The sequence below is a fragment of the Pelophylax lessonae genome (genome assembly GCF_965119305.1).
Source record: "Pelophylax lessonae genome assembly, chromosome: 5".
Taxonomy (NCBI): Eukaryota; Metazoa; Chordata; class Amphibia; order Anura; family Ranidae; genus Pelophylax; species Pelophylax lessonae.
In genome coordinates, this window is record NC_138772.1 from 442,457,953 (window position 1) to 442,483,283 (window position 25,331).

At 42.3% G+C, this 25,331-nt stretch overlaps 1 protein-coding gene across 6 annotated transcripts in view; it reads left to right on the plus strand.

The window, feature by feature from the left end:
• CSPP1 (centrosome and spindle pole associated protein 1) overlaps positions 1-19,052 on the plus strand; it is a 178,052-nt gene extending 159,000 nt beyond the window's left edge. For 4 of the 6 annotated variants that reach the window (XM_082258429.1, XM_082258431.1, XM_082258433.1 and 1 more), the window contains 7 exons: positions 1,144-1,286; positions 13,886-14,029; positions 14,160-14,200; positions 14,316-14,379; positions 16,058-16,170; positions 16,275-16,428; positions 18,097-19,052. In XM_082258429.1, coding sequence (XP_082114555.1) covers positions 1,144-1,286; positions 13,886-14,029; positions 14,160-14,200; positions 14,316-14,379; positions 16,058-16,170; positions 16,275-16,428; positions 18,097-18,326 — 889 coding nt within the window. In that variant the 3' untranslated portion in view covers positions 18,327-19,052. The remainder of the gene's footprint in view (positions 1-1,143; positions 1,287-13,885; positions 14,030-14,159; positions 14,201-14,315; positions 14,380-16,057; positions 16,171-16,274; positions 16,429-18,096) is intronic. The other 2 variants (XM_082258430.1, XM_082258434.1) reach the window with 1 other exon arrangement.
• Positions 19,053-25,331: the final 6,279 nt, after the last annotated feature.

A 25,331-nucleotide genomic window follows, 5' to 3' on the forward strand; every position in this document is an offset into this window, starting at 1 on the left:
AGATTGGAAGCATGAACGAAATATTTTAACTGGACTGTGTGTGAAAATAGGGGTATATTTGAATGAACTGACTGCACTATATTGTTGCCCCAGTGTATGTATTAGTATGTTAGGTGTGTATATAGAGAGCTAAAATTAGCACTGCACTCACTGGGAAAGAGCAATGCACATCTAACAATGGACCAGATGCATGTACGTAGACAGAAAGTGGCTATGATGGCTGGGGAGAATAGCACCATTAGGATGTAAAAAAAAAAAAAAAGGTGAAAAATGTTTTTAATGAAAAAATGCAGCTTATCTTTAGCAAAGTAAAAGGGTTAGGGCTTAGTCATACTTTAGCAATGACACATGTATAAGTCTCCACCTTTTATAGAGAAATTTGGATAATCTTTACTATTTTATATAGTTCTCTATGTTTGCTATAATACGGCCAAAACACCAAAATGACACTTAGGAAAGGATTACTGGGCAAGATGTCAGCTGGGTGTTTTGAAAGTTTACTCCCACAATACTGCTTTATTTTTATATCTTCTACTAACATCTAGCATATATTCATATTTAAATATAAAAAAAATTTACTTTAACTAGTTTGTTGAAATAATTAGTTTAACTTTAGTGGCTCTTACGCGCTTCACTTAAACATACAACAAAACGCTGGCCATACATGGATCTTTTTTTTTTCCAGCGAGTGGGCTGATTGAAAAATGACAGACTCTCCCATCCACACAAGATGGAAGGAGGAATCCTACCTGCTGTGACATTGAGCCACTGAGCGGAAGAGTCCCACTGTCAGAATAAACTGATCGGTGGCTGCAGCCGGCTGTTCAGGAAAAGTTTTCTGACATTCCTGTATAACAGAAGTGGATCATTAGATCAACTTCTGTCAAGCGGGAATGGCCATACTTGGATTGAGGTAGCTAGAAAACAGGAGGTATTAGGATGGGCCAAAAATATGGTTCGAGTTTTGGATGAGTCTAGCAGCATTCATGATAGACTGGAGGGCGGTGGGACTAAATAAAAGCATATACTGTAACATTATCTTGGTGTGAAGAGAACATCCTTACTTGTGTCAGAAGAAGATACATGCACTGCTATATTTTATAACTTTAGCATGCTGATTGAAGTTATTTTTCTTCTGTTCAGACGGAGAAGGGAGAAGGGCTCCGCGGATATCTTTGATCTGGCCAGGCAGAGGCTTCAGGCTACTGTACGAAGACCTTCATTAAAGGAACTGGAGAATGTGAATATGCATAATATCCGAGAATTTAATGACCTCAAGTACAGAGGTGAGCTGTGTAAATACAGACATGTTTAATTTATTCAGGTAGTGGCAAAGAAGCATCCATCGCCAAGCTATATAATATAATTATGTCCTTTACTAAAAACTGAGAATGAAAAACACAGTACTTAACCTCAACAAGTGCAGCTCTAATGTAATACTAATTTTAAATTTAGGGGAGTACAAATTACTATCCTGCAGTGCTGTGATACAGATTTCTTATTTTTTTGCCCATTTGTCACACTTAAATGATTCAGATCAAACACATTTTAATTAATTAATTTTTAATATTACACAAAAATAACTCAAGTAAATGCAAAATGCAGTTTTAAATGTTGATTTTAGTTATTAAGGGAAAAAAGCTGTCCATACCTGCCTTGGCCATATTTGAAAAAGTAATTGCCACTTAAACCTAATAACTGGTTGTGCCACCCTTGGAGGCAACAACTGCAAACAAGCGTTTGTGATAACTGCCAAAAGGTCTTTCACATCGCTGTGGAGGAATTATTCTTTGCAGAATTGTTTTAATTCAGCCACATTGGAGGGAAACATGAACGGCCTGTTTAAGCTCATGCCACAGCATCTCATTCGGATTCAAGACTTTGACTAGGCCACTCCAAAACCTTTATTTCTCTTTTTGAGCCATTCAGAGGTGGACTTGCTGGTGTGTCTTGGATCATTGTCCCGTTGCATAACCCAAGTGCGCTTGAGGTCACGCACTAAAGGCCGGACATTCTCCTTCAGGATTTTCTGATAGAATTCATGGTTCCATCAATTATGGCAAGTCGTCCAGGTCCTGAAGCTACAAAGCAGCCCCAGACCATCACACTACCACTACCATGTTTGACTATGAGTATGATGCTCTTTTACTTTTTTACATAGGGTCAGGCAGGTTTGGACAGCTTTTTTCCCCTAATATATTAAATCATCATTTAAAATCTGCATTTTGGATTTACTCAGGTGTAATATTACCATTTGTTTGATGATCTGAATAATTTAGGTGTGACAAAAATTAAAATATCTGGGGGCAAATGTATGTTATCTACCATTTCCTGAAGATTAGCTGTATAACCTGGATGTGAACTGCAGTCCCACTTGTACAGACAAAACACACTTTCATTGTTTTCCATTCAGGGACACGGGAATTCTCAGAATACTTAGACTGTCAGATTATACTGCCACCTACAGGAGAAATGGACACTGGCAACAAAAAAGTTGGCTAGCACAGGATAACTATGCCCACAACCATTATAGGGACAAGGTCATGTTGAGACCTTGGACCTCCCTCTTGCCTAAGGTAGTTTTTGCCTTTCATCTCAACCAGAACATTGTTCTCCCATCCCTCTGTCCAGATCCAGTTCACAAAAAAACATTTTCATTCATTGTCCAGATGTGGGTTGGGTTGTGTAAGGTTCTTAGTCTATCTCAGCCACCGTTCCTTTTTTATTGCACATGAGCCCCGTAAGGGTACACTGACTTTTCACTCCACCTTTTCTGGGTAACAGACCAAAATCAAAACATATGGTCTTAAGGACCCAGTTCCACTCTTTCCTGTCAAGCACACTCTTCTTGATCTGTGCTTCTTGCTCCTAATGGCATCATGCAACTTTTCCCAGTTTGCAAAGCTACCACCTGGTCTTCTGCTTTTGTTTCTTTAGTTTTACCAAGCTGGCATTCTGGGCTCATCTTCTTTTAGCTACAGGCAGTCCTAAGTTTTCTGTTGCCTTTTCCTGGACCTGTTAGCCTTTCTTGTTCTGCTTCCCAACCCTCTGTTGGACCGCTGTTTGGACATCTTAACAGTCTAAGAATTCCTGTGCCCCTCAATTGACGAGAAAGAAATTAAACATATTTGTACTCACCGTAAAATCCTTTTCCTGGAGTCTATTGAGGGACACAGGTCTTTCCCATATGTGTCTTTTCTGGTGCTTCTTTGCTACAAAACTGAGACATGGTTGTGGGTGGGGTTATACTGTACTGGCCAATGGCTTTTTTTGTTGCCAGTGTCCATTTCTTCTGTAGGCAGCAGAATTTACGTAGCGCTTTGCATATATTTATATATATATATATATATATATATATATATATATATATCTCTTACACATTACATTCACGACAGTCCCTGCCCTCAAGGAGCTTACAATCTAAGGGTCCCTAACTCACATTCAGACATACACATACTAGGGCCAGTTTAGACAGGAGCCAAATAACCTACCAGCATGTCTTTGTAGTGTGGGAGGAAACCCATGCAGGCACAGGGGGAACATGCAAACTCTGTGCAAGCAGTACTGCAGATGGGATTTGAATTGAGGATGACCTTAGTACTGCTAGGTGGAAGTGCTAACTTTGTTCACAACGATCTCCACATGCTTGGCATTCCCCTTTTTAGCTGTGGAGGTTGTGAATCCCCCGCTGGGGACAATATTTCACAAGCATGACATATCTGAAGAGCAAGAGAAAAGGGTCAGATGGACTTCCGCGCTCAGGCTCAGCTTTTACCTAAGTGTGAAAGTTTATCCACTCAGGGTCCTAGTTCATTTTTCTCTGATGAGTGTCCCCAATCTAACTGGTTGCCTTCCTCTGGCCATTTTGATGGACCATCTTCCACACCAACTACCTTTTTATCATTTTACAGCCTGTCCTGTATTGGGACTGGCCTCACCTGGAGAAACTTTTTAATCCGCTAAAATTCTTCACTCAGCAGTCTCCTTTTAATGAAAGTGTCCTACGTAAGAGGGCAATTACTGTGGTAGATACTGCCATATTTTGTTTTAACCAGGTCCTTATGGCCTTCGTGGAGGATAATCCCATGTTCAAGCAGCCTGTAGACAAGTGGTTGAAGGCCCTCTTTAAAGCTCCCTTTTTTTTGGTGGGTCCCATTATGCAGCCTGCGTTTTCTTTTGCTTGTGTCGGCAGTTTGCCAGAGCAGTGGTGTCTAGAGTAAACACACGCACTTCCGAGTTCCTAGTTCCATCCAAACTGATGCTTCGTGTTCATTTAGGCCTATAGTTCTGGCTGTACAATTTGGCACACACACTTCGTCGGATCACCAACAGGAGTTCTCTCTCTCCATCTACATGCACAGGATCCTTTGACTTTAATGCTGGTTGGCTGAGCTCCCATGCAAAAAGCACCTTCAGAAGTTACCCTTTGAAGTATTGTTCCCTCATTGGTGCTCGCTTCGAGTGAGTGGTGGGGCCGGCATCTCAATAGTGAGTATGCCTTAGTGCAGGGAACAGCACTATTTTATAAGTGGACCTACATTGTTTTTATGTGGTTTTAATATAATAAAAAAGGTTTTATGCTGTGGCAGATTTCTTTCCTTTCCTATGAGTTTGGTATACGAGCTATACCCCAGAGGGTTGTGGAAGTGGCATATGGAAGTAACCTTTTTAAGGGGAGGGTACAATAAGCCTTCTTTTTATAAAGAGGTTAAATCTATCTGGTGAGTTCTTGCAAATGTGGAGGTGGATGGGAATGTGGAACACTGAGTAAAGAAAAGCACTGATGCAAGTGATTGTGATGGGCTATTTGAGGCATTATTTGCACTTGAGATTTGAGAGTCTGTTTAGCACTTTATATTGTGTTTGCACAATCTGAGTCTTCCATATGGTTCACTGATATATTTATTGCATGAATTTGAATGGGAATTCTGTAAAATATTGAGTACCGCATATATAGGTAGATAGGTGGGTGTGGGTTGTAGTGCACAGTTGGTCTAATATTGCTTCCTGTGATTCTGACTCCAATTTTCACTCCAGACTGTTGCAACATTGTGGCAGCATGGAACAAATCAAATTGGTCCTTGGACCATCCCATGCTTCTGATCTCCAAGGCCAGACTCCATAACATGGTTTATTTTCAACCAAATGCTGGAATCATAGAAGCCCTTTTCTCCAAAGACATAGAAGATTCTCAAGATGGACACCAATCTTTCAGGCTGGGGAGCATTCCTTGATACCCTCTCAATGCAGGGGACTTGGTCATTGGAGTAAACCTGCTTTCCCATTAATATTTTGGGGTTCAGAGTGATTCAGTTGACTCCTGAACTCTTCTATTATGAGGACACTTGACAAAAATCCATTCATACAATGCCATGGCAGTGGCCTACATCAACCATTAAAGTGTTACTAAACCCAGAACTTGCATTCACTATATCTGGTCTCCCACACTACACAGAACATAGAAATGCAATTATTTTAGTAAATATAAACCGGTAAATACCTTTTCTCATCAGCAGTATATAGCAGCTTTACAGCATGACTTGTATCAGTTCCTAGTAAAGCTTGTAGGGGGTGTTTTCATTCTCCCCTGATCCTCTGTCTGGACAGAGAATCATGGGTCTTGAGTAAGCGCTGAGATGGCATGAAATGCATTGACTTATCCTTCAGCCCACAAAGTGTCTTGCTTTTACTATTGAAGATATCATTACAACAATAAAGCGGAAGTGCAGCCATCCAAGATTCCTGCATTTATCTACCTGTACAGTTCCAACGATCTTGGCTAGCACCTGTCTTTAGTGTGATGTGTAGAGGATTGTTCATGGCAAGCTCCCCCCGAGCATCAATTTTACTGTTTATAACCAGCTGGACAGGTATGTCACCCAGCCCAGGGACCCTCAGGCATTTGCAGTGCACTGGTGATGCTGTGAGATCTTTCAACCTGATCTAAGGCTTTCTGCCCCCCAGATTCTCCCTTGTCTGTTTAGCAGGATCGAGATGGAGGGAATTTCAGTGATTCTGATTGCACTAAATTGGTCCAGTGGGATTTGGTATTTGGACATATGCAGAGTCCTTGCAGAGTCTCCATGGGCCCTTACTCATTGTCTAGATCCTCTGTCACAAGGGCAAGTGTTCAATCATGCCTATCAGTTGCTGGCTTTAACAGCATGGCTAAGTTAAGGCCTTCCGGTTGTCGTACACTTCTCTCCCCCTGTATGCTCTCCTGTTTCCCCTTGGGACTGTAATCTGGCTCTCTCGGCTCCTCATAAGCCATCCTTTGAATGTTTTAGGCATATACCCTTGTCTGACCTTACTCACAAGGTGGCCTTTCTGGTTTTATCACCTCTGTGTGGAGGGCCTCTGATTTAGCGGTCTTTTCCTGTAAGGAGCCATTTTTGGTATTGCAGAAGGGCAAGGCTGTCTTGAAGCCTGAAGCCTCCTCCCTCCCGAAAGTGATCTCTTTTTTTCCACCTTACTGCCTTATTTAGGCAATTGGTCCCTCTTTATACTTCATTGCGGTTCTGTAGGGGTGTCCCTGCTTCTCGCTTCACCATTTATAGGTGGATCAGACAAGTTCTCCTCAAAGCCCATGGTTTAAAGGATAGGATGCCTCCTCTTTCTGTTAAGGCACAGCGTGATGATTAAAGAGCCTGTGCCCTTAAGTGTACAACTAGAAAAATAGGATTTTTGATGGACATAGTAAAAACAATTAGGTAGTGTCCGTAATACGTGCACTAACATCCAAATTTTCAGGACAAGCCTTCAGGGTGTACCCAGGTTCAAGCAGTACTAATACACAAAGTTTAAGCAAAATGTTAAGAAAAACTCTGAGAACAAAAAAAAAAAGAGCAAGTGCACTAATACATCTACCATCTCCCTAAAGTAGAACTATAGGCAAAACTTATTTTTTTCTATCATCCATTGACAGACACAGCTGCCATCTTCATTAGTTGAATGGGTTATGCTGCCCTCTGCAGGAGTAGTCTAGGTAGGAAAATTTTAAATGTACATGCCTAAAGGGCCGTCCCCACAGGCCTAACCCACACACCCTCTGCTCAGCAAACCAGTTTGTTTCTGCCTAGAGAAGCAGTAGGACCTAGGTTTCCTGCTGGGACTTCAGTCTCAGTTTTTTTTTATTCTTTTCAGAATATTTTGTTTTATTTCTCTTTACTCACTTGCTAGCTAGTGTTCAGGGGATCCTCCTGGTGATCTGAAAGCAATGCTAGCTGGGGCTTCACACTGGATAATCTAGATCTTTATGGTCCCCCCCAGCCTGGCCTACAAGCGTGAGCAGGTTATAGTCCCGCACTAGGCCTCGCCACGATGGTGCCCCTTTCCGGATGGGGACGAGCCTATGAGCGGATGCCTCACCTGGACGCAATGACCTGGAACGCCCTGAGTCGCAGAGTACCCCTCGGCTGGCAGCACCCCCACTTCGGGTGGGAGGAGGTCTGCCCTGAGTGGAGCCCACCCGGTCCATGGTATGGTGAGTAAATGTCCCCTTGTCCAAGGTGCCCTTGCCCCTGGTGGCCTTGGGGTGATCTGGGCCCTCTCCTGGGGATAATAGGACCTGTACTTCCTAAAAGATCCCCCTGGCCTGTCAGGTACCCGGCCCCTGTGCCCTGTCTCCCTCTCCCGCCCCCGCAGGGGGCTATGTAACTGGGGCGCCTGGTGTCCTAAGGGGGGGTGGCAATAGTACCTTGTTGCTTGCTGGGTCTTGTAGATCCTTGAGGCCTTCATTGTGAGGGTCCCTGGCCGCATGGCACACTGTGGGCGCAGCCATCTTAAGTGTGGGCAATGTGTATATGTTTCCCATTGACTTGTACGGGGCAGCCATTTTCCCAGAGCTTCCTATTAAAATGCATTGGCAACCATTTTTGTGTAGTCCTATTGAGCTGCACTAGCAGTGTAACCTTTTACATCCAGGGTGAGGTCACTTCCTGTGGTTCTTCTACCTGCTGCAGGCCATTCAGGAGGGTTCTCTCTGGAGGTGGTACAGTACTGGGGACCTTGCGTGCATATCCCTGCACACTCTGCTGTTAGTGTATATTTAAGGGGGACTCTGCAGACCGCTGTAATCGGCGGTGGGAAACGCGATCGGCGCTAAAGTGACAGTACTCCATTTTTCTGTACCTTTGAATATGGAGTCCCAGGCTATAAATTCACCCTCAAAACCACTCCGGATCACAGTCGCTGGCCACGATTTCGGCAGCTCTGGAAAACCTGGCAACAAAAGTTGATTTTGTCATGAAAAAGGTTAATAGCCGAAAAATGGCCGCTGCCTTCTCCATCTTTGGTGGAGTGCTCTGATTCAGAGGCTGATGTGGTTGCCACGGACGCCCCCCTACCTGAAGGGTTGCTGTCCTCACAATCAGATGGTGAAGAGGACCTGTCTTCTTCAGCTGCAGCGCAGGAACGCACTTTGGTGGAAACCCTGATTATTTCTTTTAAATTGGCTGCTGAGCCCACGCCAGCAGGGACACAGGTGGCCTTTGGCTCCCGCAAGTCCCAAAAGTCTGGCAAGGTTTTTTTCCCTGTAGACTTTTCATTATATTGTGAATAACCAATGGCAGCACGTTAAGCACGCGCTAGTTGTGCCAAAACGCTTTAAACGCCGGTATCCTTTTGCTGATACGGTCTCCAACCATTGGACAATGCCACCCAAGGTGGACCACCCTGTTTCCAGGTTGAACAAATCTGCCATTGTGCCTGTGGAACATTCCCCAGTTTTTACGGATCCAGTGGACAGGCGGTTGGAATCCCTTTCCCGCCATCTTCACGTGTTGGTGGGTTCCATTTTAAAACCGGTCTTTCTGTCTGTTTTGGTATCACAGACAGTTACGGAATGCATTGGGGTTCTGAAAGGGAACTTGGACCCTGACCTAGTTCCCCCAGAACTGATGGAATTTGTGGACCAGATGGCCCAGGCCCTGGTGTTCCTTTGTGTTGTGTCCCTAGATGCGGCTCCCCTGGTAGCCAGAGTTTTGGCTCTGGGGATCGCCCTAGGGCGCATGGTTTGGCTGAAGAACTGGTCGGCTGACCAAGCTTCCCAGAAAGCCCTGATGGATCTCCCTTTTCTGGGAGAGCATTTGTTTGGCTACTCACTGGATGAGTTGATCAAGGATCTGACTGGTGGGAAGAGTACTCTTCTTCCTCAATCCCCTAAAGGTAAAACATCCCGTGCTAAGCGGGGTCCTTCCTTTACTGCTCATAGACCTTTTTTTGGTGCCCCCAGGGCGCAAGAAAAAGGTAAGCCGTTCAGAGATTCTGGAGGGTCTAAGAAGCACAGGGGCAAGTCCAAGACCAGTCATTCTGGTGCTGCGGACAAGTCCTCTTCAGCATGAAGGGGCGCCCTGGGGTGGGGGGACGTCTGCGCTTCTTTCAGGAACCCTGGACTTCCTTCGTTCAAGACAAATGGGTTCGCAAACTGATTTGTTCCGGGTACAAAATAGAATTTTGGTCCCGGCAGGGGGCCAGGTTTTTTCAGTAAAATCTTCACCTGTCTCCAGAGCGTTTGAAAGCTGTGCAGGACCTTCTGGCTCAAGGATTGATGGTGCCGGTCCCTCCACAGGAGCGCTCTCAAGGTTTCTGTTCAAACCTGTTCACAGTGCCCAGAAAGGAGGGCAAGGTGCGTCTAATCCTGGATCTCAAGGCTCTGAACCGCTTTGTGCGGGTGCAGAAGTTTCGAATGGAGTCCATTTGGTCGGTGGTGGCATCCTTGAATCAGGGGGATTTTCTGGCCTCCATCGATATCAAGGATGCGTATCTCCATGTCCCCATATTCGATGGACATTAGCGATTCCTCCACTGCGGTGGCAGAGGAGCATTTTCACATTTTGTGTCGTTACCTTTTGGTCTCAACTCTGCTCCCAGAGTTTTTACTAAAGTCCTGGCCCCTGTGCTGGCCTTGTGACGTCAGAGAGGAATCTCAATTTTGGGATATCTGGACGATCTCTTGTTGTGAGCAGACTCATCCAGATCTGTTGGACAACATCTCTATTACAGTTCAGACCCTTCAAGAATTTGTGTGGACGATCAATTTCAAGAAATCTGCTCTATCGCCATCCCTAAAGGTCACTTATCTGGGGCTGTCTCTTGACTCCGCTTTTGCGTCAGAAGTTGCAAAGGGCGATCAGGTTGCTGATGGAAACCAATCAGTCCTCCCTGCAGGCCTGCATGAGGGCCCTGGGTCTGATGGTGTCGACCTTCGAAGCCTTCCTGTTTGCTCAGTCTCATTCCAGGCCTCTGCAGAAAGAGATTCTGGCAAAATGGAACAGGGACCCTCGTTCATTGGACCAGAAGATTCGTTTGAGGCTTCTCATGAAGTCGGCCCTATCTTGGTAGATCCAGTCTCCTGCCTTGTATTAGGGCAAGTCCTTCCTGCCGCTGTTCTGGACGGTGGTCACCACGGATGCCAGCCTGTCGGGCTGGGGTGGAGCGCTGGGAAAGGTCTGTGCCCAGGGGATTTGGGCGTAAGAAGAGTCCTCCTTGCCAATCAACATTCTGGAGCTAAGAGCGATCAAGCTTTGCATGTTCCACTGGACGAGCCGGCTACGCGGTTCTCCGATTTGGATACAGTTGGACATTCCCACGGCTGTGGCTTACATCAATCATCAAGGGAGCACCAAGAGTGTCCTGGCAGCCAAAGAGGTGGCCGAGATTCTTGTATGGGCCGAAGCCAATGTTCCAGCTCTTACTGCAGTCCACATCCCGGGTGTGGAAAATTGGCAAGCGGATTACCTCAGTTGTCAGCTGTTGGATCAAGGGGAATGGTCCCTTCACCCTGAGGTGTTTCACCTACTGTGTTTGCGGTGGGGGACTCCGGAGGTGAATCTGTTTGCGTCTCGCCTCAACAGAAAAGTCCAGAGGTTTGTGGCCAGGTCTCAGGAACCTCTGGTGGACACTACAGACGCTCTGGTGGCTCCTTGGAGCCAGTATCGGCTGATTTATGCCTTCAGTCCACTCGTACTACTATCAAGGTTTCTTCGCTGGGTGGCAGTGGAAGGCATTCTGGTCGTTCTGGTGGCACCAGACTGGCCCTGGCGGTCTTGGTACGCAGACCTAATAAAAATGTTCATAGATCCTCCATGGAGACTTCCTCTACGGGAAGATCTGCTGTCTCAAGGACCGATCTTCCATCCTGGTTCACGTTCGCTGGCTTTAACGGCTTGGCTGTTGAAAGCAAGGTATTCAGGGATAGGGGCCTTTCTGACTCGGTGATTCCTACTCTTTTGAAGGCCAGGAAATCGACATCAAGCAAGATCTACCATCGTACGTAGAAATCGTACATTTCATTTTGTGAATTGCTGCAGCTGCACCCTCGCTTGTTTTCTATTGCTAGGGTTTTGGCCTTTTTACAAAAAGGGGTTGAGCAGCGATTGGCTTTGGGCACTATCAAGGCCCAAGTGTCGGCCTTGGCTATTTACTTCCAACGTTTGTTGGCTACGAATAGCTTGATTCACATTTTTATTCAGGGGGTGCGTCATCTGGCTCCTCCGAGGAGATAACCGTTGCCTCCATGGGATCTCAATCTGGTTTTGTCTGTTCTTCAAAAGCCTCCTTTTGAGAATATTAGGGAGATTTCTCTGCTTTCTTTGTCACAGAAGGTTGCCTTCCTGGTGGCTATTTCTTCTGCTCGCAGAGTATCTGAGTTGGCATCGCTGTCCTGTCGTTCGCCATATTTGGTGGTGTTGGATTTTCATCTCAGTGAAGACATTGTGTTGCTTTCCTTATGTCCTAAACCTAAGCATCCCAAGGAATTTGCCTTGCACTCTTTGGATGTGGTTCGGGCAATAAATCTGAGTCTTTTAGGAAAACTGACTCTCTCTTTGTCCTTATGGACGGACCTCGAAAAGGTTTGGCTGCGTCTGCTGCGACCACATCAAGATGGATCAGGCTGACGGTTGTTCAGGCTTATTCACTCAAGGGTCAGGTTCCTCCTTTCCCTGTGAAGGTGCATTTTACTAGAGCGCTGAGTGCCTCTTGGGCTTTTCGCCATCAGGCCTGTTGTGCAAGTTTGTAAGGCAGCGACTTAGTCGTCTGTGCACACCTTTTCAAAATTCTACAAGGTGGATTTGTTGTAATTTTCGGATGCCTCTTTTGGCTGCAAGGTTTTGCAGGCTGCTGTTTCAAAGAGAATGTTTTTTTGTTTCTCTTAAGGGGTCTTTAACCTGGGTGAGCTCCTGTTGTTTGGTTGAGCTCCTTATTACCCAGTGGGCTAAGTTTAGCCTTGGAGTTTACGTTCCTTTCTGGTTGTGTAAGATCTTACCTTAAAATCTTTTTCTCTGAAGTCCATTGACAGACGCAGCACACGCCCCTCTGATATGATATGGGGATGTTTTTTTTCTTAACAGCTTACAACTAAACTGGTTTGCTGAGCTGAGTGTGTGTGGGTTATGCCTGTGGGGACGGCCCAGTGGGTGTGAACATTTAAAATTTTCCTGCCTAGTCTACTCCTGCAGGGGGCAGCATAACCCATTCAGCTAATGAAGATGGAGGTTGTGTCTGTCAATGGACTTCAGAGAAAAAGATTTTACGGTAAGATCTTACAAAAATCTTGTTTTTTTTTTTCATCTTGTATAGAGCATAGGAGAGTTACAACCCCTGTCAGATTTTTTTTTCCGCCGTCTGTGTCCCCATTGGACGGTTTCCTCTCTATTACTTTTCTGGGGACAACCCAAAAGTTGGGATTTTCTTTTACTTTCACTTTTAATGATATTGGTAAACAGGACAAATAGAGAGGGTGAATCTCCTTAACGGGGGCACAGACAGCAATAAAAACTGACAGGTGTTCTAATCTCTCTGCTCTCCATCCAAAACTAAAACAAAAGTTTTGTTTTTAGTTATAATTTAAGCATGATTTAGCAGTAACATCCATTTCTTAGAGTACAGTAATGGACACTGGTCTCTCCCCTCTGTTCTTATGATCTCCCTATTGCTTTCTAGAAAACAGAAGCAAGCTGGGAGTGGGAGGGGTTAAATATGGGGATGTGTCTGCAGCCTTCTTTTTTTATGCCATTGTCCAATCACCTGAGGGTAGCTGCATATAACCCAGTTGTAATGATTATAAAAAAAACTGTGTCAAGTACTGTACTCCAAGAAATAGATATTACTGTTAAATCAAAAATCCTATGTTGTGCCAGTAGTGGCATACACCTCATTGGACCTAACCTATTGTAAGCCAGCACATTCTAAAAAGTGCTTACATTCCTGGAGTTCAGTTTCAAAGGCTCCATGAAAGCCTAATAAGCTGTGAACAGTGTAGCTTTTGTGTGTGATTTGTGGAGGTTTACATTGGCTTACCATGTACTATTTCCACCACAGAGACCCACAAATGTCTCTCTGGGCCAGTTAGATTAAAAGGCAATTAACCTTCAACAGAGGACATAGAAAGAAAAACATATAAACATAGCGAACAGACTGTATGCACACAGTAGTGCATCTACATATAAAAAAATATAAACATGGAAAACAGACTGTATGCACACATTGAATCTTGTGAGAACAGGACCCAAAAGCAATACAGAGCAAATAGGCTAAGTGCTTCAATGCTGTTTTGCACCTTGCTGTGGGTTTAACCCACTTTCTCATTAGTCTGGTTTGACATGCGATTTGACATGTCCAATCCCGTGTCAAATCGGAGACAATTGCTGGCAATTGCACCTTCCGAATCTGTGAGACGCCGACTTTGCAGCGCTGCACCGATTCCCAAAACTTTGGGGACGATTTCCATAGACATTTGTGCAGGAACCCGCATAGATGTCTGTGAAATTGCCCCTGAAGTCAGACTAAAATGCCAGCTTGAAATCGTACGAGTTCAGCTGCACGATTTCAAAATGGCCTCAGTGTGAACCTGGGCTTAAACAAATTGTTTGTTAATGTGGAACAGATACAGAGACCCGCGAAGGAGTGAGATTTATGTACCCTGACCCTCCAAAGGATGATAAGTCACTGGAGATCCAGCAGCAAGCCTTGCTTCGAGAACAGCAGAGGAACCTGAACAGATTGAAGAGGAGGCCAGTGATTCCTAATGGTGAGTAGAGTTTACTGAGGGAGCCGAACCCTCAACTAAACTATCCCCATGTTTAAATAGAATTATAACTGGGAAATGCAGTAGTTGATTTGATTAACAGCTTAATTGTTCTATATGGCCTTTATTACAGGTTTTGAGCTGTTTCCTGAATACAATCTTCACACTGCAGTGGTAAGGAGTTATGTTTAAGGAGAGATGTTTAATCACTAACTGCTTTGGATCTAATATACTGTATATAGAACTGGTAAACAGGTTAACTCATTTTCTTATTTTTTCCCTACTAAAGCTTAAAGATCCAACAAAAGACCTGCTAAAAACCTCATTGTTGGAGTCAGAGAGTGCATTTATAGGTAATGTTATGCCTTGTCATCATCAGATATAGATATCTGAAATCATTCAGATTATATATACACATAGCAATCCTGTGTGATTCTAGCATGCTTGTTTCTGATGGAAAAATACCTGCTGTAAATGCATAAAAGTGTGGAAACAGTAAAGAAGTTATAAAGATAACTAACCCGCTAATAATTCTAAAAGCTTTCTTTAGATTTACTATCAAGTACACTTTACTGTGTATGCTAGAGCAGATGTCACCTGTAGCTTTGGGGAAGCAGTGGTCTATTTTTATTAAATGTAAATTTCACTCTCTCCATTCATTCAAAGATTGCTAGTGGATGGAGCTAATGAAATTGAAAACTGTTGCAGCTCAGCATTATATTACTACTTGTGTATCGGGCTTAACATGGGGCAGTCTGCAGGTTCATGGGCATCAAGAACTAATGAATATCATTAGTGCTAGTGATTTAACCACAGTTCAAAGAAGATTGCAAATTGGCTTTAAGGGTTAACCAATAATTCATTTGAAATGTTTTCCCTGTTTCTTTTTTTTTACTAATAAACAAAGATATGATATGGTGTGAGGCCCCTAAGCTCAGAACCCTTTTGGCCAAAGACTGTTGTCTTATCAAGAAAAACAAGCAATGCGATGTCTGACTGTCCTCAAACAGATCACGCTTTAGTCTTTTTATGATATGCTTAATGAATAAGTTCAGTGTGCATGCAGCAAAATATTTACAAGTAACGATTAGTTGACAGCTTCCATTGATTAGCGCTCATTGCTGCAAGGAACACTCAGGTTGGTTACATTCCTTGCTTGTTGCCCATCACAGTTCTCCTAGACATGGCAAGTGATATAGTGAGTAGCGTATGCAAAGATGAATGCTGGTCCAGCACCCTGTCACATGACCAATGCTGTTACTCTTGTCTCTGCCACACACTCCAGTCATCTGCTAGGCCTTATCAGTCTTCTGATTCCCTAGACTTCATACTGGTCACATGCCTGGGCTGTGAACCTATGCAGGGATCCCAATTTTATAATCAAAATTAAACTATGTCATCCCTAAATGAACACATTCTTTATTATATCACGTGTGAAAAAACAAAATTAAAACCCGCGCTACACAACGTGAAAATTTAAGAATAAATGCAATAATGGGCAGCTGCTGCAGACACTAAGAAAGTCTTAGGAAAAATGATGAAAAACGAATTTATGCAGCGCTAGCTCAAATAAAGTGTAAAGTGCTGTGATATAAATACAATATTCAATATTTTATAAAGTGCACACTGTATGATCAAATATACATAAAAGTGCTAAGTGCTAAAAAAATCTCTAAGCAATAACAAATAAATATATAGATAAATATATTAGTGCACAATAAACAAAATAGGTGGTTAGAAATAGTCCAAATAAATATTCAGTGCTTGAAAAAAGTCCTTAAAGTGATCCAATTAAGGTGCCAAGGTGCCAAATAATTAAGGTGCTTGCAGAGTGATATGGTGCCCCTCAAGGTTCCCCACTCACCAGATTGCAGATAATAATAGACCTTCAAAATTATTGCACATTGCCCGGGATCTTTACAGGACCAGAACTTCTCCTATGTAGCCTTGGAACTTTTTTATTATATCACGCTGATGGAATGTTAAAGTACCTCTCTTTAAAGTGCACATTTCTGATTTTTTTTTTATAAGGGGAGAATGGAGAGCCATACACTGCCTTTCCTGAGCAGTTTCCTGACATGCAGGCATTATTGTCTACAGCCAGAGAGCGAAGGCGACACAAGCAGCAGACAGTGGACTTTGATGTATGATGATAATAATTGTATATTTTTGAAATTTAGTGGTGCCGATGTTTCTCAAAGCCCCTGCTGATTTTTGGGGTTATAAACAAACATTTCTTTGTCTGCAGAATGAGATCCCTCCTGTGCCGCCACTCCGCCTAAACCAGCCAGACACCTTCTCTGTCAACTCCATCTCCAGCTTTAATGTTGAAGAACTGCAGAGCAAGAATGAGGAGCGGCTGAGGAGACTGAATAACCTTCATAAGAGTACAGTGAGCATAGGTGGGCATTGTTTTATGTCTAAAGGCTGGCTTTGTTGTGTTACCTATAGTAGCTAAATATTGTGCATGTAGAATAAAAAAAAATAATCTGCATTAGGGCCAGCAAAAAAACAACGACCAACGAGAAACATTCTTTTTTAGACAAATGGTGGTCAATGTTCTTGATATGAGGGGCTTCGAGTTTGGCCTTTGACATCACCAAAGGGCTGCATACAAAAAATTCAGTGACTATTCATTTTCAGAGACAGCAGGCACATGACAGGATATAGTCAGACTATGGGCATGATACAAGAGAGGCCGTGCGCATAAAACTAGAGATGGTCAGGGATTGAGGACATGTTACAAGAGATGGTCAGGGATTGAGGACATGTTACAAGAGATGGTCAGAGACTGCGGACATGCTGCAGTGGACTGTCAGAAACTGTGAACATATGATAGGAGTTTTTTAAAAAAGAATAGCGCAACCATGCAAAAGAAATGACTATCAAATATGGAGACAATCCATAAATAAAAATGGGGATTTAGTTCCACCATATGGCCATATCGTGCTCAAGCCCACCACAGCTGCACCGGCTTTAGATATACATGTTCAGGGTTTGCTCCCCCAATTTTTTGCTTGTTTATTATGTATTCGGTCTGACCAGACTTATGAGGTTGAGCATCCCATCCCCCACACACACCTGTACTCTATTGGTGTCCTCTATCAAGTAGATATAGGAGGAGTCCCCTGCAGTGCATTAGCACACCTTCCCAGCAAGGAGTGTTGTCTCCAAGGGTAAGAGAGGCTGGATTCACCCCTTTTTTATGGATAGTGTAGGACCCACCAATAATGGGGTACTTTGACGCAGTGGTGGGCTTGAGCACGATATGGCCATATGGTGGAACTAAAACCCCATTTTTATTTATGGATTGTCTCCATATTTGATAGTCATTTCTTTTGCATGGTTGCGCTATTCTTTTTTAAAAAACATGTTGCTTGGTCCATAGCTGCACCGGCTTTAGATATACATGTTCAGGGTTTGCTCCCCCAATTTTTTGCTTATATGATAGGAGTTGCTGGAGACTGGGAACCTGCTTTTGGTGAAGTCATAGACTGGAGACATATTATATAGGGCTGCTAGAAATCATTATAACTGGGCAATAGGTAAACACAGATTCGTTTCTGCAGGGACCCTGCAAGTTGGGCACCCCTGCTGTAGACAAAGAGCCATTTTCTATGACTAATTTATGACCAGAATAACTTATATTGTGGCACTTAAAACACAGAGAATAAAAGAGACTGTTTGATTTTTGTTCCTCATTAGCATCATAACTGCATAGGCCAGTATTGCATATTGAGAAAAATAGCTGAATATGTACACTATGTGGTATACCTTTCTCTTCACTGCACAGCATAAACATGAAAACAAACGTGATAAAGGTAGGACAGATGTGGGAAAATCCAAAAAGGCCAGGATGGATCAGATCAAGCTTGAATGTTCCCCCACCAATCACCTTCTGTTAATTGTGTAACTGACATGATCAGTCATATGATTATAAATTCATTTTATTGTCCTGTGTCTTCACAAAGGAAGTTCTGCACTGTAAATCTACTGGTGGACATGTGAGCAGAGGTTTGGAAAGAATATATGTATTCTTGAGTACTAATTTTATGTTTCTTACTTTTAAGAAGAAGATCCTGATGATATTGGAAATGCAGATGACATCCTTAAACGTTACCCTACAAAGCTTAGTGACAGACCGCATTCTGTGGACACAGTGGCTACAGAGCCATGGATGCGCCCTGGCACATCAGAGACACTTAAGAGGTTTATGGCTGGCCAGATGAACCAGGAACAAGCACCCAATGAAAATGCCTTAACCTTCAACTGGCAGGGCCTGTCTACTGCTCACGGGTGACTATCAGCAGTCTAAGGGCTAATGTACTAAGCTGAGTTTTGAGATAACCTTTACACTTTTTAGGCTAATCTCTTAAATTTTGGGTCAGTGAAAACAATGCACAATATTTTTTCTGGGATTTCTCAGATCCAGTGCTTAGCACGGCCCTGTGTGTGTGCCTTTTCAAGATCAAATGTCCATCACTAAAGCACTTTCCTCTTGTTTTTGTTGCTGATGAATGTTACAAATGCAATTACAGTTAATGGACAGTAATTTGCTTATTTAAGATAAATTATCAGATATTTTTGTGAAGAAAAGTTTAAAGGGAAGATACTCGAGTAGACAATGAACCTTCTGGTGTTCTTCTATTCCGTCTGATGCTGCTATCAAGCATTTGTACTTTGCTGTGTACCACAATTTACTGGAACTCCAGCCAATGAGCTGTTTTAACTGACAAAGGAATTGTATTTCTGTCTATTAAGTCCTGAGATTTGTAGGGCTCTTCCGCACAGCCAGCCAGACCTGATTTTTTTGTCTTGCAGGTAAGCCATACAGTCATCCTGTCCCCAGTTTGTGATTTGATAGTGAAGGGGGCTTAAATCTAATCAAAGTCAGGTACCAACACTACTTGCACATAAATAGCCAAGCGTAGAGTCCAATGAAATGTGATTGAATGAGTACAGCATACTGACAGTCCAAACCACACAAGGATATGTCAAAAGTCGACTTGCATTTAAAAATATATTTTTTTTTCTTTTAAATACATAAGATCATGCATTCGTTTTTTTTTTAATATCTGTCTGAAATGCAGCTTTAACTATATATATTTAAATATTTTAGCAAACATTATGGCAGATGTTTGCCTGCTTCCGATCTGTAGATGCTGAGATAAGTATTTCCAATCATCAAAATTTAAGTAGTGTGATATCCTTTCACTAGGATCAGTATTGTAGAAAGAGACATTGCACCTCCTGCTTCCTTTTACACATTCAGCTTCCAAAGCTGGCCACATACATTCAAATTTTCCTTAGGTGTATCTATTAAAACAAAAATGTTACCAATAGTGCAAGCGCCTACCTGATTGGGTAGAAACTGAATTTTTTTTTTTTTTGGGGGGGGGGGTGTAGTGTGCTCTCACACTGCATAGTCATTGGAAAATGTTGCTGATGTAATTTATGAAATCAGTGGAAATCAAACTCTTGTTGCTCGTCAGGCTCCATTTACACCTAGACAATTTGAATAGTGGGTAGAATTGCCGCAATTCCAAAACGTGGGATACATTTGCGATGCCAGTGCTTCCTAATGGCACCGCAATTGCGGTGTGATTTTACTACGCGATAAATCACGCTGCAATCGCGGCAACACTCGAAGCTTATCACTCAAAAAGGAGCAGAAGCTTCTTTTGGGGGACAGCTTTTACGATTTGCCATAATTAGAGCACGATTTATTAAGAAACTATGGCATCGCAAACGCGTCCTGCGTTTTGGCGCGATTTGGAATCGTGGGTAGAATTGCGGCGATTCTGCCCACAATTGAAATCGAGCCTTAATGCCAGAGTTGAAATATCCATGATGTAAACCTAAGGATTTTAGCCAGGGAAGCAAAAAATACATATATGCATCACACTACCTGTATTTTAACTTCAACCTCTGTATGATCTAATGGGGGAGGAAATCAGCCAATTACAGTTGCAAGGTAGAGAAATTTTGTCCCCATTTACACTTGTGCGACTTGTTATGCTTTCCTGCACTACTTTGTTCTGACTTTCTCGCGCTTTGAGGGACATAGACTTCAATGTAAACCCTCAAAAGTCTCATTAAAGTCGCACCTGCATTAATTCATTTGACGTGTGTGCAACCTTGTAGAGCACAAACAATCACAATGGTCAAAGCCAAAGTTGTAACAAAGTTACACTCATCCAAAGTTACATCAATGTAAAGTTGCAATGGAAATCACACAATTTTGAAGTCGCACAAGTGTGAATGAAGTCTAAAGGCTGAAATAGAAAATCATAGCTGGGAAGATAACTGTTACATGAGACATTTAGTACCAATTATCTATTGTAGTCTCAGTTCCTTTGTATTGTGAGAGTACACTGGATATTAGGCTCATGATACACAGGGTATAGACATTTCACAAGCTGAGATGAAGCCACATTCCCCATTGCAATAAAATGGTTCTAAACCCTTACATACAGTATACTCAGTGAAGTGACTGGCCTTACATGACACACACACAGATTAAACAAATCCTCCTCCATAAATTGTATCTGTTTATCTGCAGCCCTCTCTTCTCTTCGGCATTATGAAGCACACTGTGTACACAGCATTTCTGAACTCTAGAAGGCAGGAGGTGGGGATATGATGTCACACACTGCACAGCACATAGAGAGGAGAGTGTAATCTGAGATCTGAGTGGAAGAATGGACAACACACAGGCTCAGGAAACATTCACAGCTAAGGCTGTGTTTTGGGGGTTGGGATGTTTCCTGGGATTTTCTGATGTCAGCATAGACTATCAGAAGCACGTCATGCAGATAGTAGAGGAATGACAGAGCAAGCCAAGTACACACTATAGAATGATGTGCTTTGTTCCTTTTTCATAGCAGAGGTTTTTTTTTTTTTTTAAACTTCAATTCATAGCAGAGATTTACAACCACTTTAAGCTCCTCTCCTTGTCATTCTAATTTATTTTACAACAAATTGACAAAATTGATCTGACCCTTCAAACTCTGTTAAAAAAACTAAACACAAATACAGCTGAAGTTTGATTTTACTTCTATATACAGTATTGAAACTCTAAACATACATTAAGCTATAAAGGTTCAGTTCTACCTATGCTAAACCTACAATATAACATAATGGGGATGATGTCACGACAAAGGAAAGTACCTAAAATATCAAATTTCCTAGCCTCATATTCATGATAATTAAAGTATTATTTTAATGAATTTACTTATTTGGGGTACAATGTAGAGCTGCAAAAGAAATAGATCACCATATGTACTTGAATCATTGGGAGAAGTTTGGTGGACTTTAAAGGCACAAATAGAAGTGAGGTACACCATATGTATTTACCAGAAATATTTTGCCAGGATGCTAATCTCGATAATCAAAGTTTATTGGAAAATGTAAAATATCAATTAAAAGAACAATATCCCAAAAAACATCCCAAACAAATGTTATTCCAAATAAAAGATAAAATGTATCTTTCCAAACCAAGAACCATCTTTTAGAGCTCTGCTACCTTGATTATTAGACCTGCCTGTCAGTCACCTTGGCATCAAATTGTTCTGCCACTTAAAGTGGATCTTCACTGCATCTGAGCACCACAAACCAAAAACACAATTTAATTAATTTTTAAACCACCCATCCATCCATGTCCCTATGCTTTATGTTGTTGGGAAATCACTTTGAAAAAAACACCCTAGCATTTCTGGTTGTAGCCATCTTTAGGAGGGCCAAATGGTTTATGTAGCAATTACTTCCTAGAATCCATCTGCCCTTGACTCAAGCATGCATGCAGGAGAATGTGTTGGGTGAGAAAACTCCCCTTCCACTCCTGAAGACTCCTGGGATATATGACATCATTTGCCTAGGCCTGAAAACCAGGAAGTAACTGAAAAAATTTAAAGAAAAGGTTTAAAACAAGTAAATATGATACACTTTCCTATCTATTTACTAATGCTAGCAGCACAAGGATTCAAAATAATCAATGTTGATTGGAAAAGTGAAGTTCCACTTTAAAAACAGCTGCACTCTGCACTTTTCCACCCTTGGAGAAGTGTTATCAGCCCACATAAATGTCTTTATCCAGAGGTTTCCATTACTTATTTAAATCTTCTACAGTTCGATAGATTAATAAATAGCCAGTCAGCATCTCCTGGACTATATCTGGATGTTCTGATGAATTTAGATCCTGTAATTAAAGAACGCTGGTATAAGGGAAGTGTAATAGTCTTTTATAACACCACACTAGGAGCCCTGCGTGACTCTACAAATGTGCCAGCGTTTGTAGCCTGGATGGCATTCATCTTCTTTCATGTGTCATAATTTAGTGTGTTCTCAGTTTATGTAGCATTGCTTGTGGTTGTACTTGTAGAAAGCTCTGTATTTGCAGTGTTGTGTTCTGGCTCAGTGGCTGTGTTCATGCATAGGTGTTATACTGCCACCACAGGTACTTACCTTCTTTAGGGGATTTATGCTGTACTGAATCAAACTTCCTGCCCGGTGGAACAACAGCTTAAAAAGTTCATCTTGCTGCATTAGAATCCATCTGCTAATGGCACTACCTGCATTGTAGTAGGCCGATGTGTGTACATAGTTTGATACTCTCAGTGCTCTGTAATCTGTTAAATATAGAAAGACTTGCTAAAATCCCTGCAGTATATATTATAGATTGGGATGGAGAATGGAGTCCAGAATTCATATTTTTATTTTAAGGTAGGCGTGGTGCTGTAGTCCTTTCCAGACTTAAATTGCTGGCATCGGGAGTCTGTCTGTCTGCTTACAACATGCATATTGCAGATGTAGCCATTTATTATAAGGATTCAATATTATTCATATGTCAGAATAGGACATCACTGCAGCATTAAATGCATAGTCTGCATGAGCCGTGCTGGTAATTAGAATTCAGTAGTGAATAGATTGCCTCAAGGTGCTCACCTCTGCTTTTCAGCACCCATAGACATGAGAGGATGTCATTCCAATAAACAGGGATGTTCACATTTCTATTTCACAAGCTGGAGAGCTGTGGGTGAAGTACAATAATGCCTGGCAACCAATCAGAATTGATATTGCTCTCATTGCAGTAAACTAAAGTCTGGAGGGTTTTAGCCATGTGCACATTCACAGTTTCAGTAAGTAAACCTGGTTCTGGCCCACATTTGAACCATTTTAAGGGATAACCTTGAGACATCATTCATTGGTAAAGCTGGTTGACCCGATATGATATTTTTATACAATCCAGATTTTCAACTCTGTACCCAGAGCTGGCTGCAGACAATGATGAGAGGCAGAAATTGTATCTATAATGGGTGGGCACCTTCTGCTATATCAAGAGAATGGGGGGGGGGGGGCACATTGCCAGATATGCTAGCTCAGTGTTTGATGGCAGATGAACAATACAGGTCTGATGTTGAAGTTGAGTTGGTTTCCCCTCAGCCTCTAAAACTGATTGGTTGTTCTTAAGTGACGGTATAAAGTTTGTAATGATTGTGTTCACTTGTAGCACCAAGCAGTCAATGTTCCTGTCACCATGACATAAATATCCCCTGAGGTCTATGGGTAATGTTCATAGAGCAGTACTGTAATGTCTGCAATTTCAGGTCTCATATACTTGAATTTTCAATAGACACAAAGCTGTAAGAAATGATCTATACATTTATGTGTATAAAGTAACATTTCAGAACAGGCAGCGGCCTTTGCTGCTATTAGTTTACCAGTGTCTGTTGAGTGTAACTAGATGACTTGGAAGCTAAAGTTAGCTTTATGAATTGATTTAACTGTTTCACAGCTCATTCACCTTTCTTGTGCACTGAATCTTTTTTTTGTTTTGTAATATTTCTGTTGACTGGAAGTATATTGTAATGAAGTATGTTTTCTAACTTAATAAAAGTATATTTTTAATGAAATTGTTGTTGCCATTAAATTGACTACTGTAACAACTTTATGGCTCATTAACACCGGTGCATTAAAGTAACTAGCTATAAAACAGACATTTATGGCGTTTGTCCACTACATGGTACGGCTCACTTAAACAGTACCACCTCGATTGGGGTTCCAAGCGGGCCGTACCTATACCATATCCCACAATCCTTTGCATGCAGCCTTGATTGTTTGTCACTACTAGCCACTGATTGGTCAGAGAATCGTTGTAATCCCACCCACTTACTACTTTAGTGGAAAAGCAAACCGAGCCAAGTAGAGCCTATACAGTGCTGAAACATGCCGACTCGTACCACGCAGTGGAAAAGCAAACTGAGCCGAGCTGGGCCAAGCAGTGCCGAATGGAGACGAGCCGGTACATGCAGTGGAAAAGTGCCAATAGATAGCCGTTCTAGCGCTACACAGAAGCGTGGCGTGTTGTGGTATCATTCAAATTGAAGGGAACTGCAACACTCCTAGCTCACACATTAATGCACTGCTGTGAGTTGTGATGTGTTGCATGGGGAAAAAAAAATGGTGCAGGTACACATTTTTATGTGTGGAGGGGTACTGACGGCCCATTCAAAGCAAAAGGGCTGCCTAAATACAAAGACACATTCATTGGACGCTAATGCACCCTTAGGCCCCATTCACATTTTGATGTATCCACTGGATACCACTGTTCACATGTAGCATCACACAAAGTGATTACCTGCAGTTAAGAATGGATGTCCGAGTCTGGACGAGGTCATCCGCAGGTAAACGCTTGGTGTGCGGGTACACGTGAATAGCAGTGGCCGTTGTCAGCCTATCATTAGTTTATATAGGCTGAGTGTCCAATGTTATTTGCATGCCTCAGTCATTACACCAGCAAGAATCTGAAACTGGAATCCAGAGAATGCAGCTATTCAGCTGCGTGAAGAAGAACTTATGCTGCCATGGAACAAGAAATATTGATAATGGTGAGTTAAAGTATGCGTAAAACCACACGTTGTAAACCAACCAGTTTAAAACAGAAATGAAGGGCAAAACATGTACGTATGTATCTATATCTATATACAGTGCCTTGCGAAAGTATTCGGCCCCCTTGAACTTTTCGACCTTTTGCCACATTTCAGGCTTCAAACATAAAGATATAAAACTGTAATTTTTTGTGAAGAATCAACAAGTGGGACACAATCATGAAGTGGAATGAAATTTATTGGATATTTCAAACTTTGTTAACAAATAAAAAACTGAAAAATTGGGCGAGCAAAATTATTCAGCCCCTTTACTTTCAGTGCAGCAAACTCTCTCCAGAAGTTCAGTGAGGATCTCTGAATGATCCAATGTTGACCTAAATGACTAATGATGATAAATAGAATCCACCTGTGTATAATCA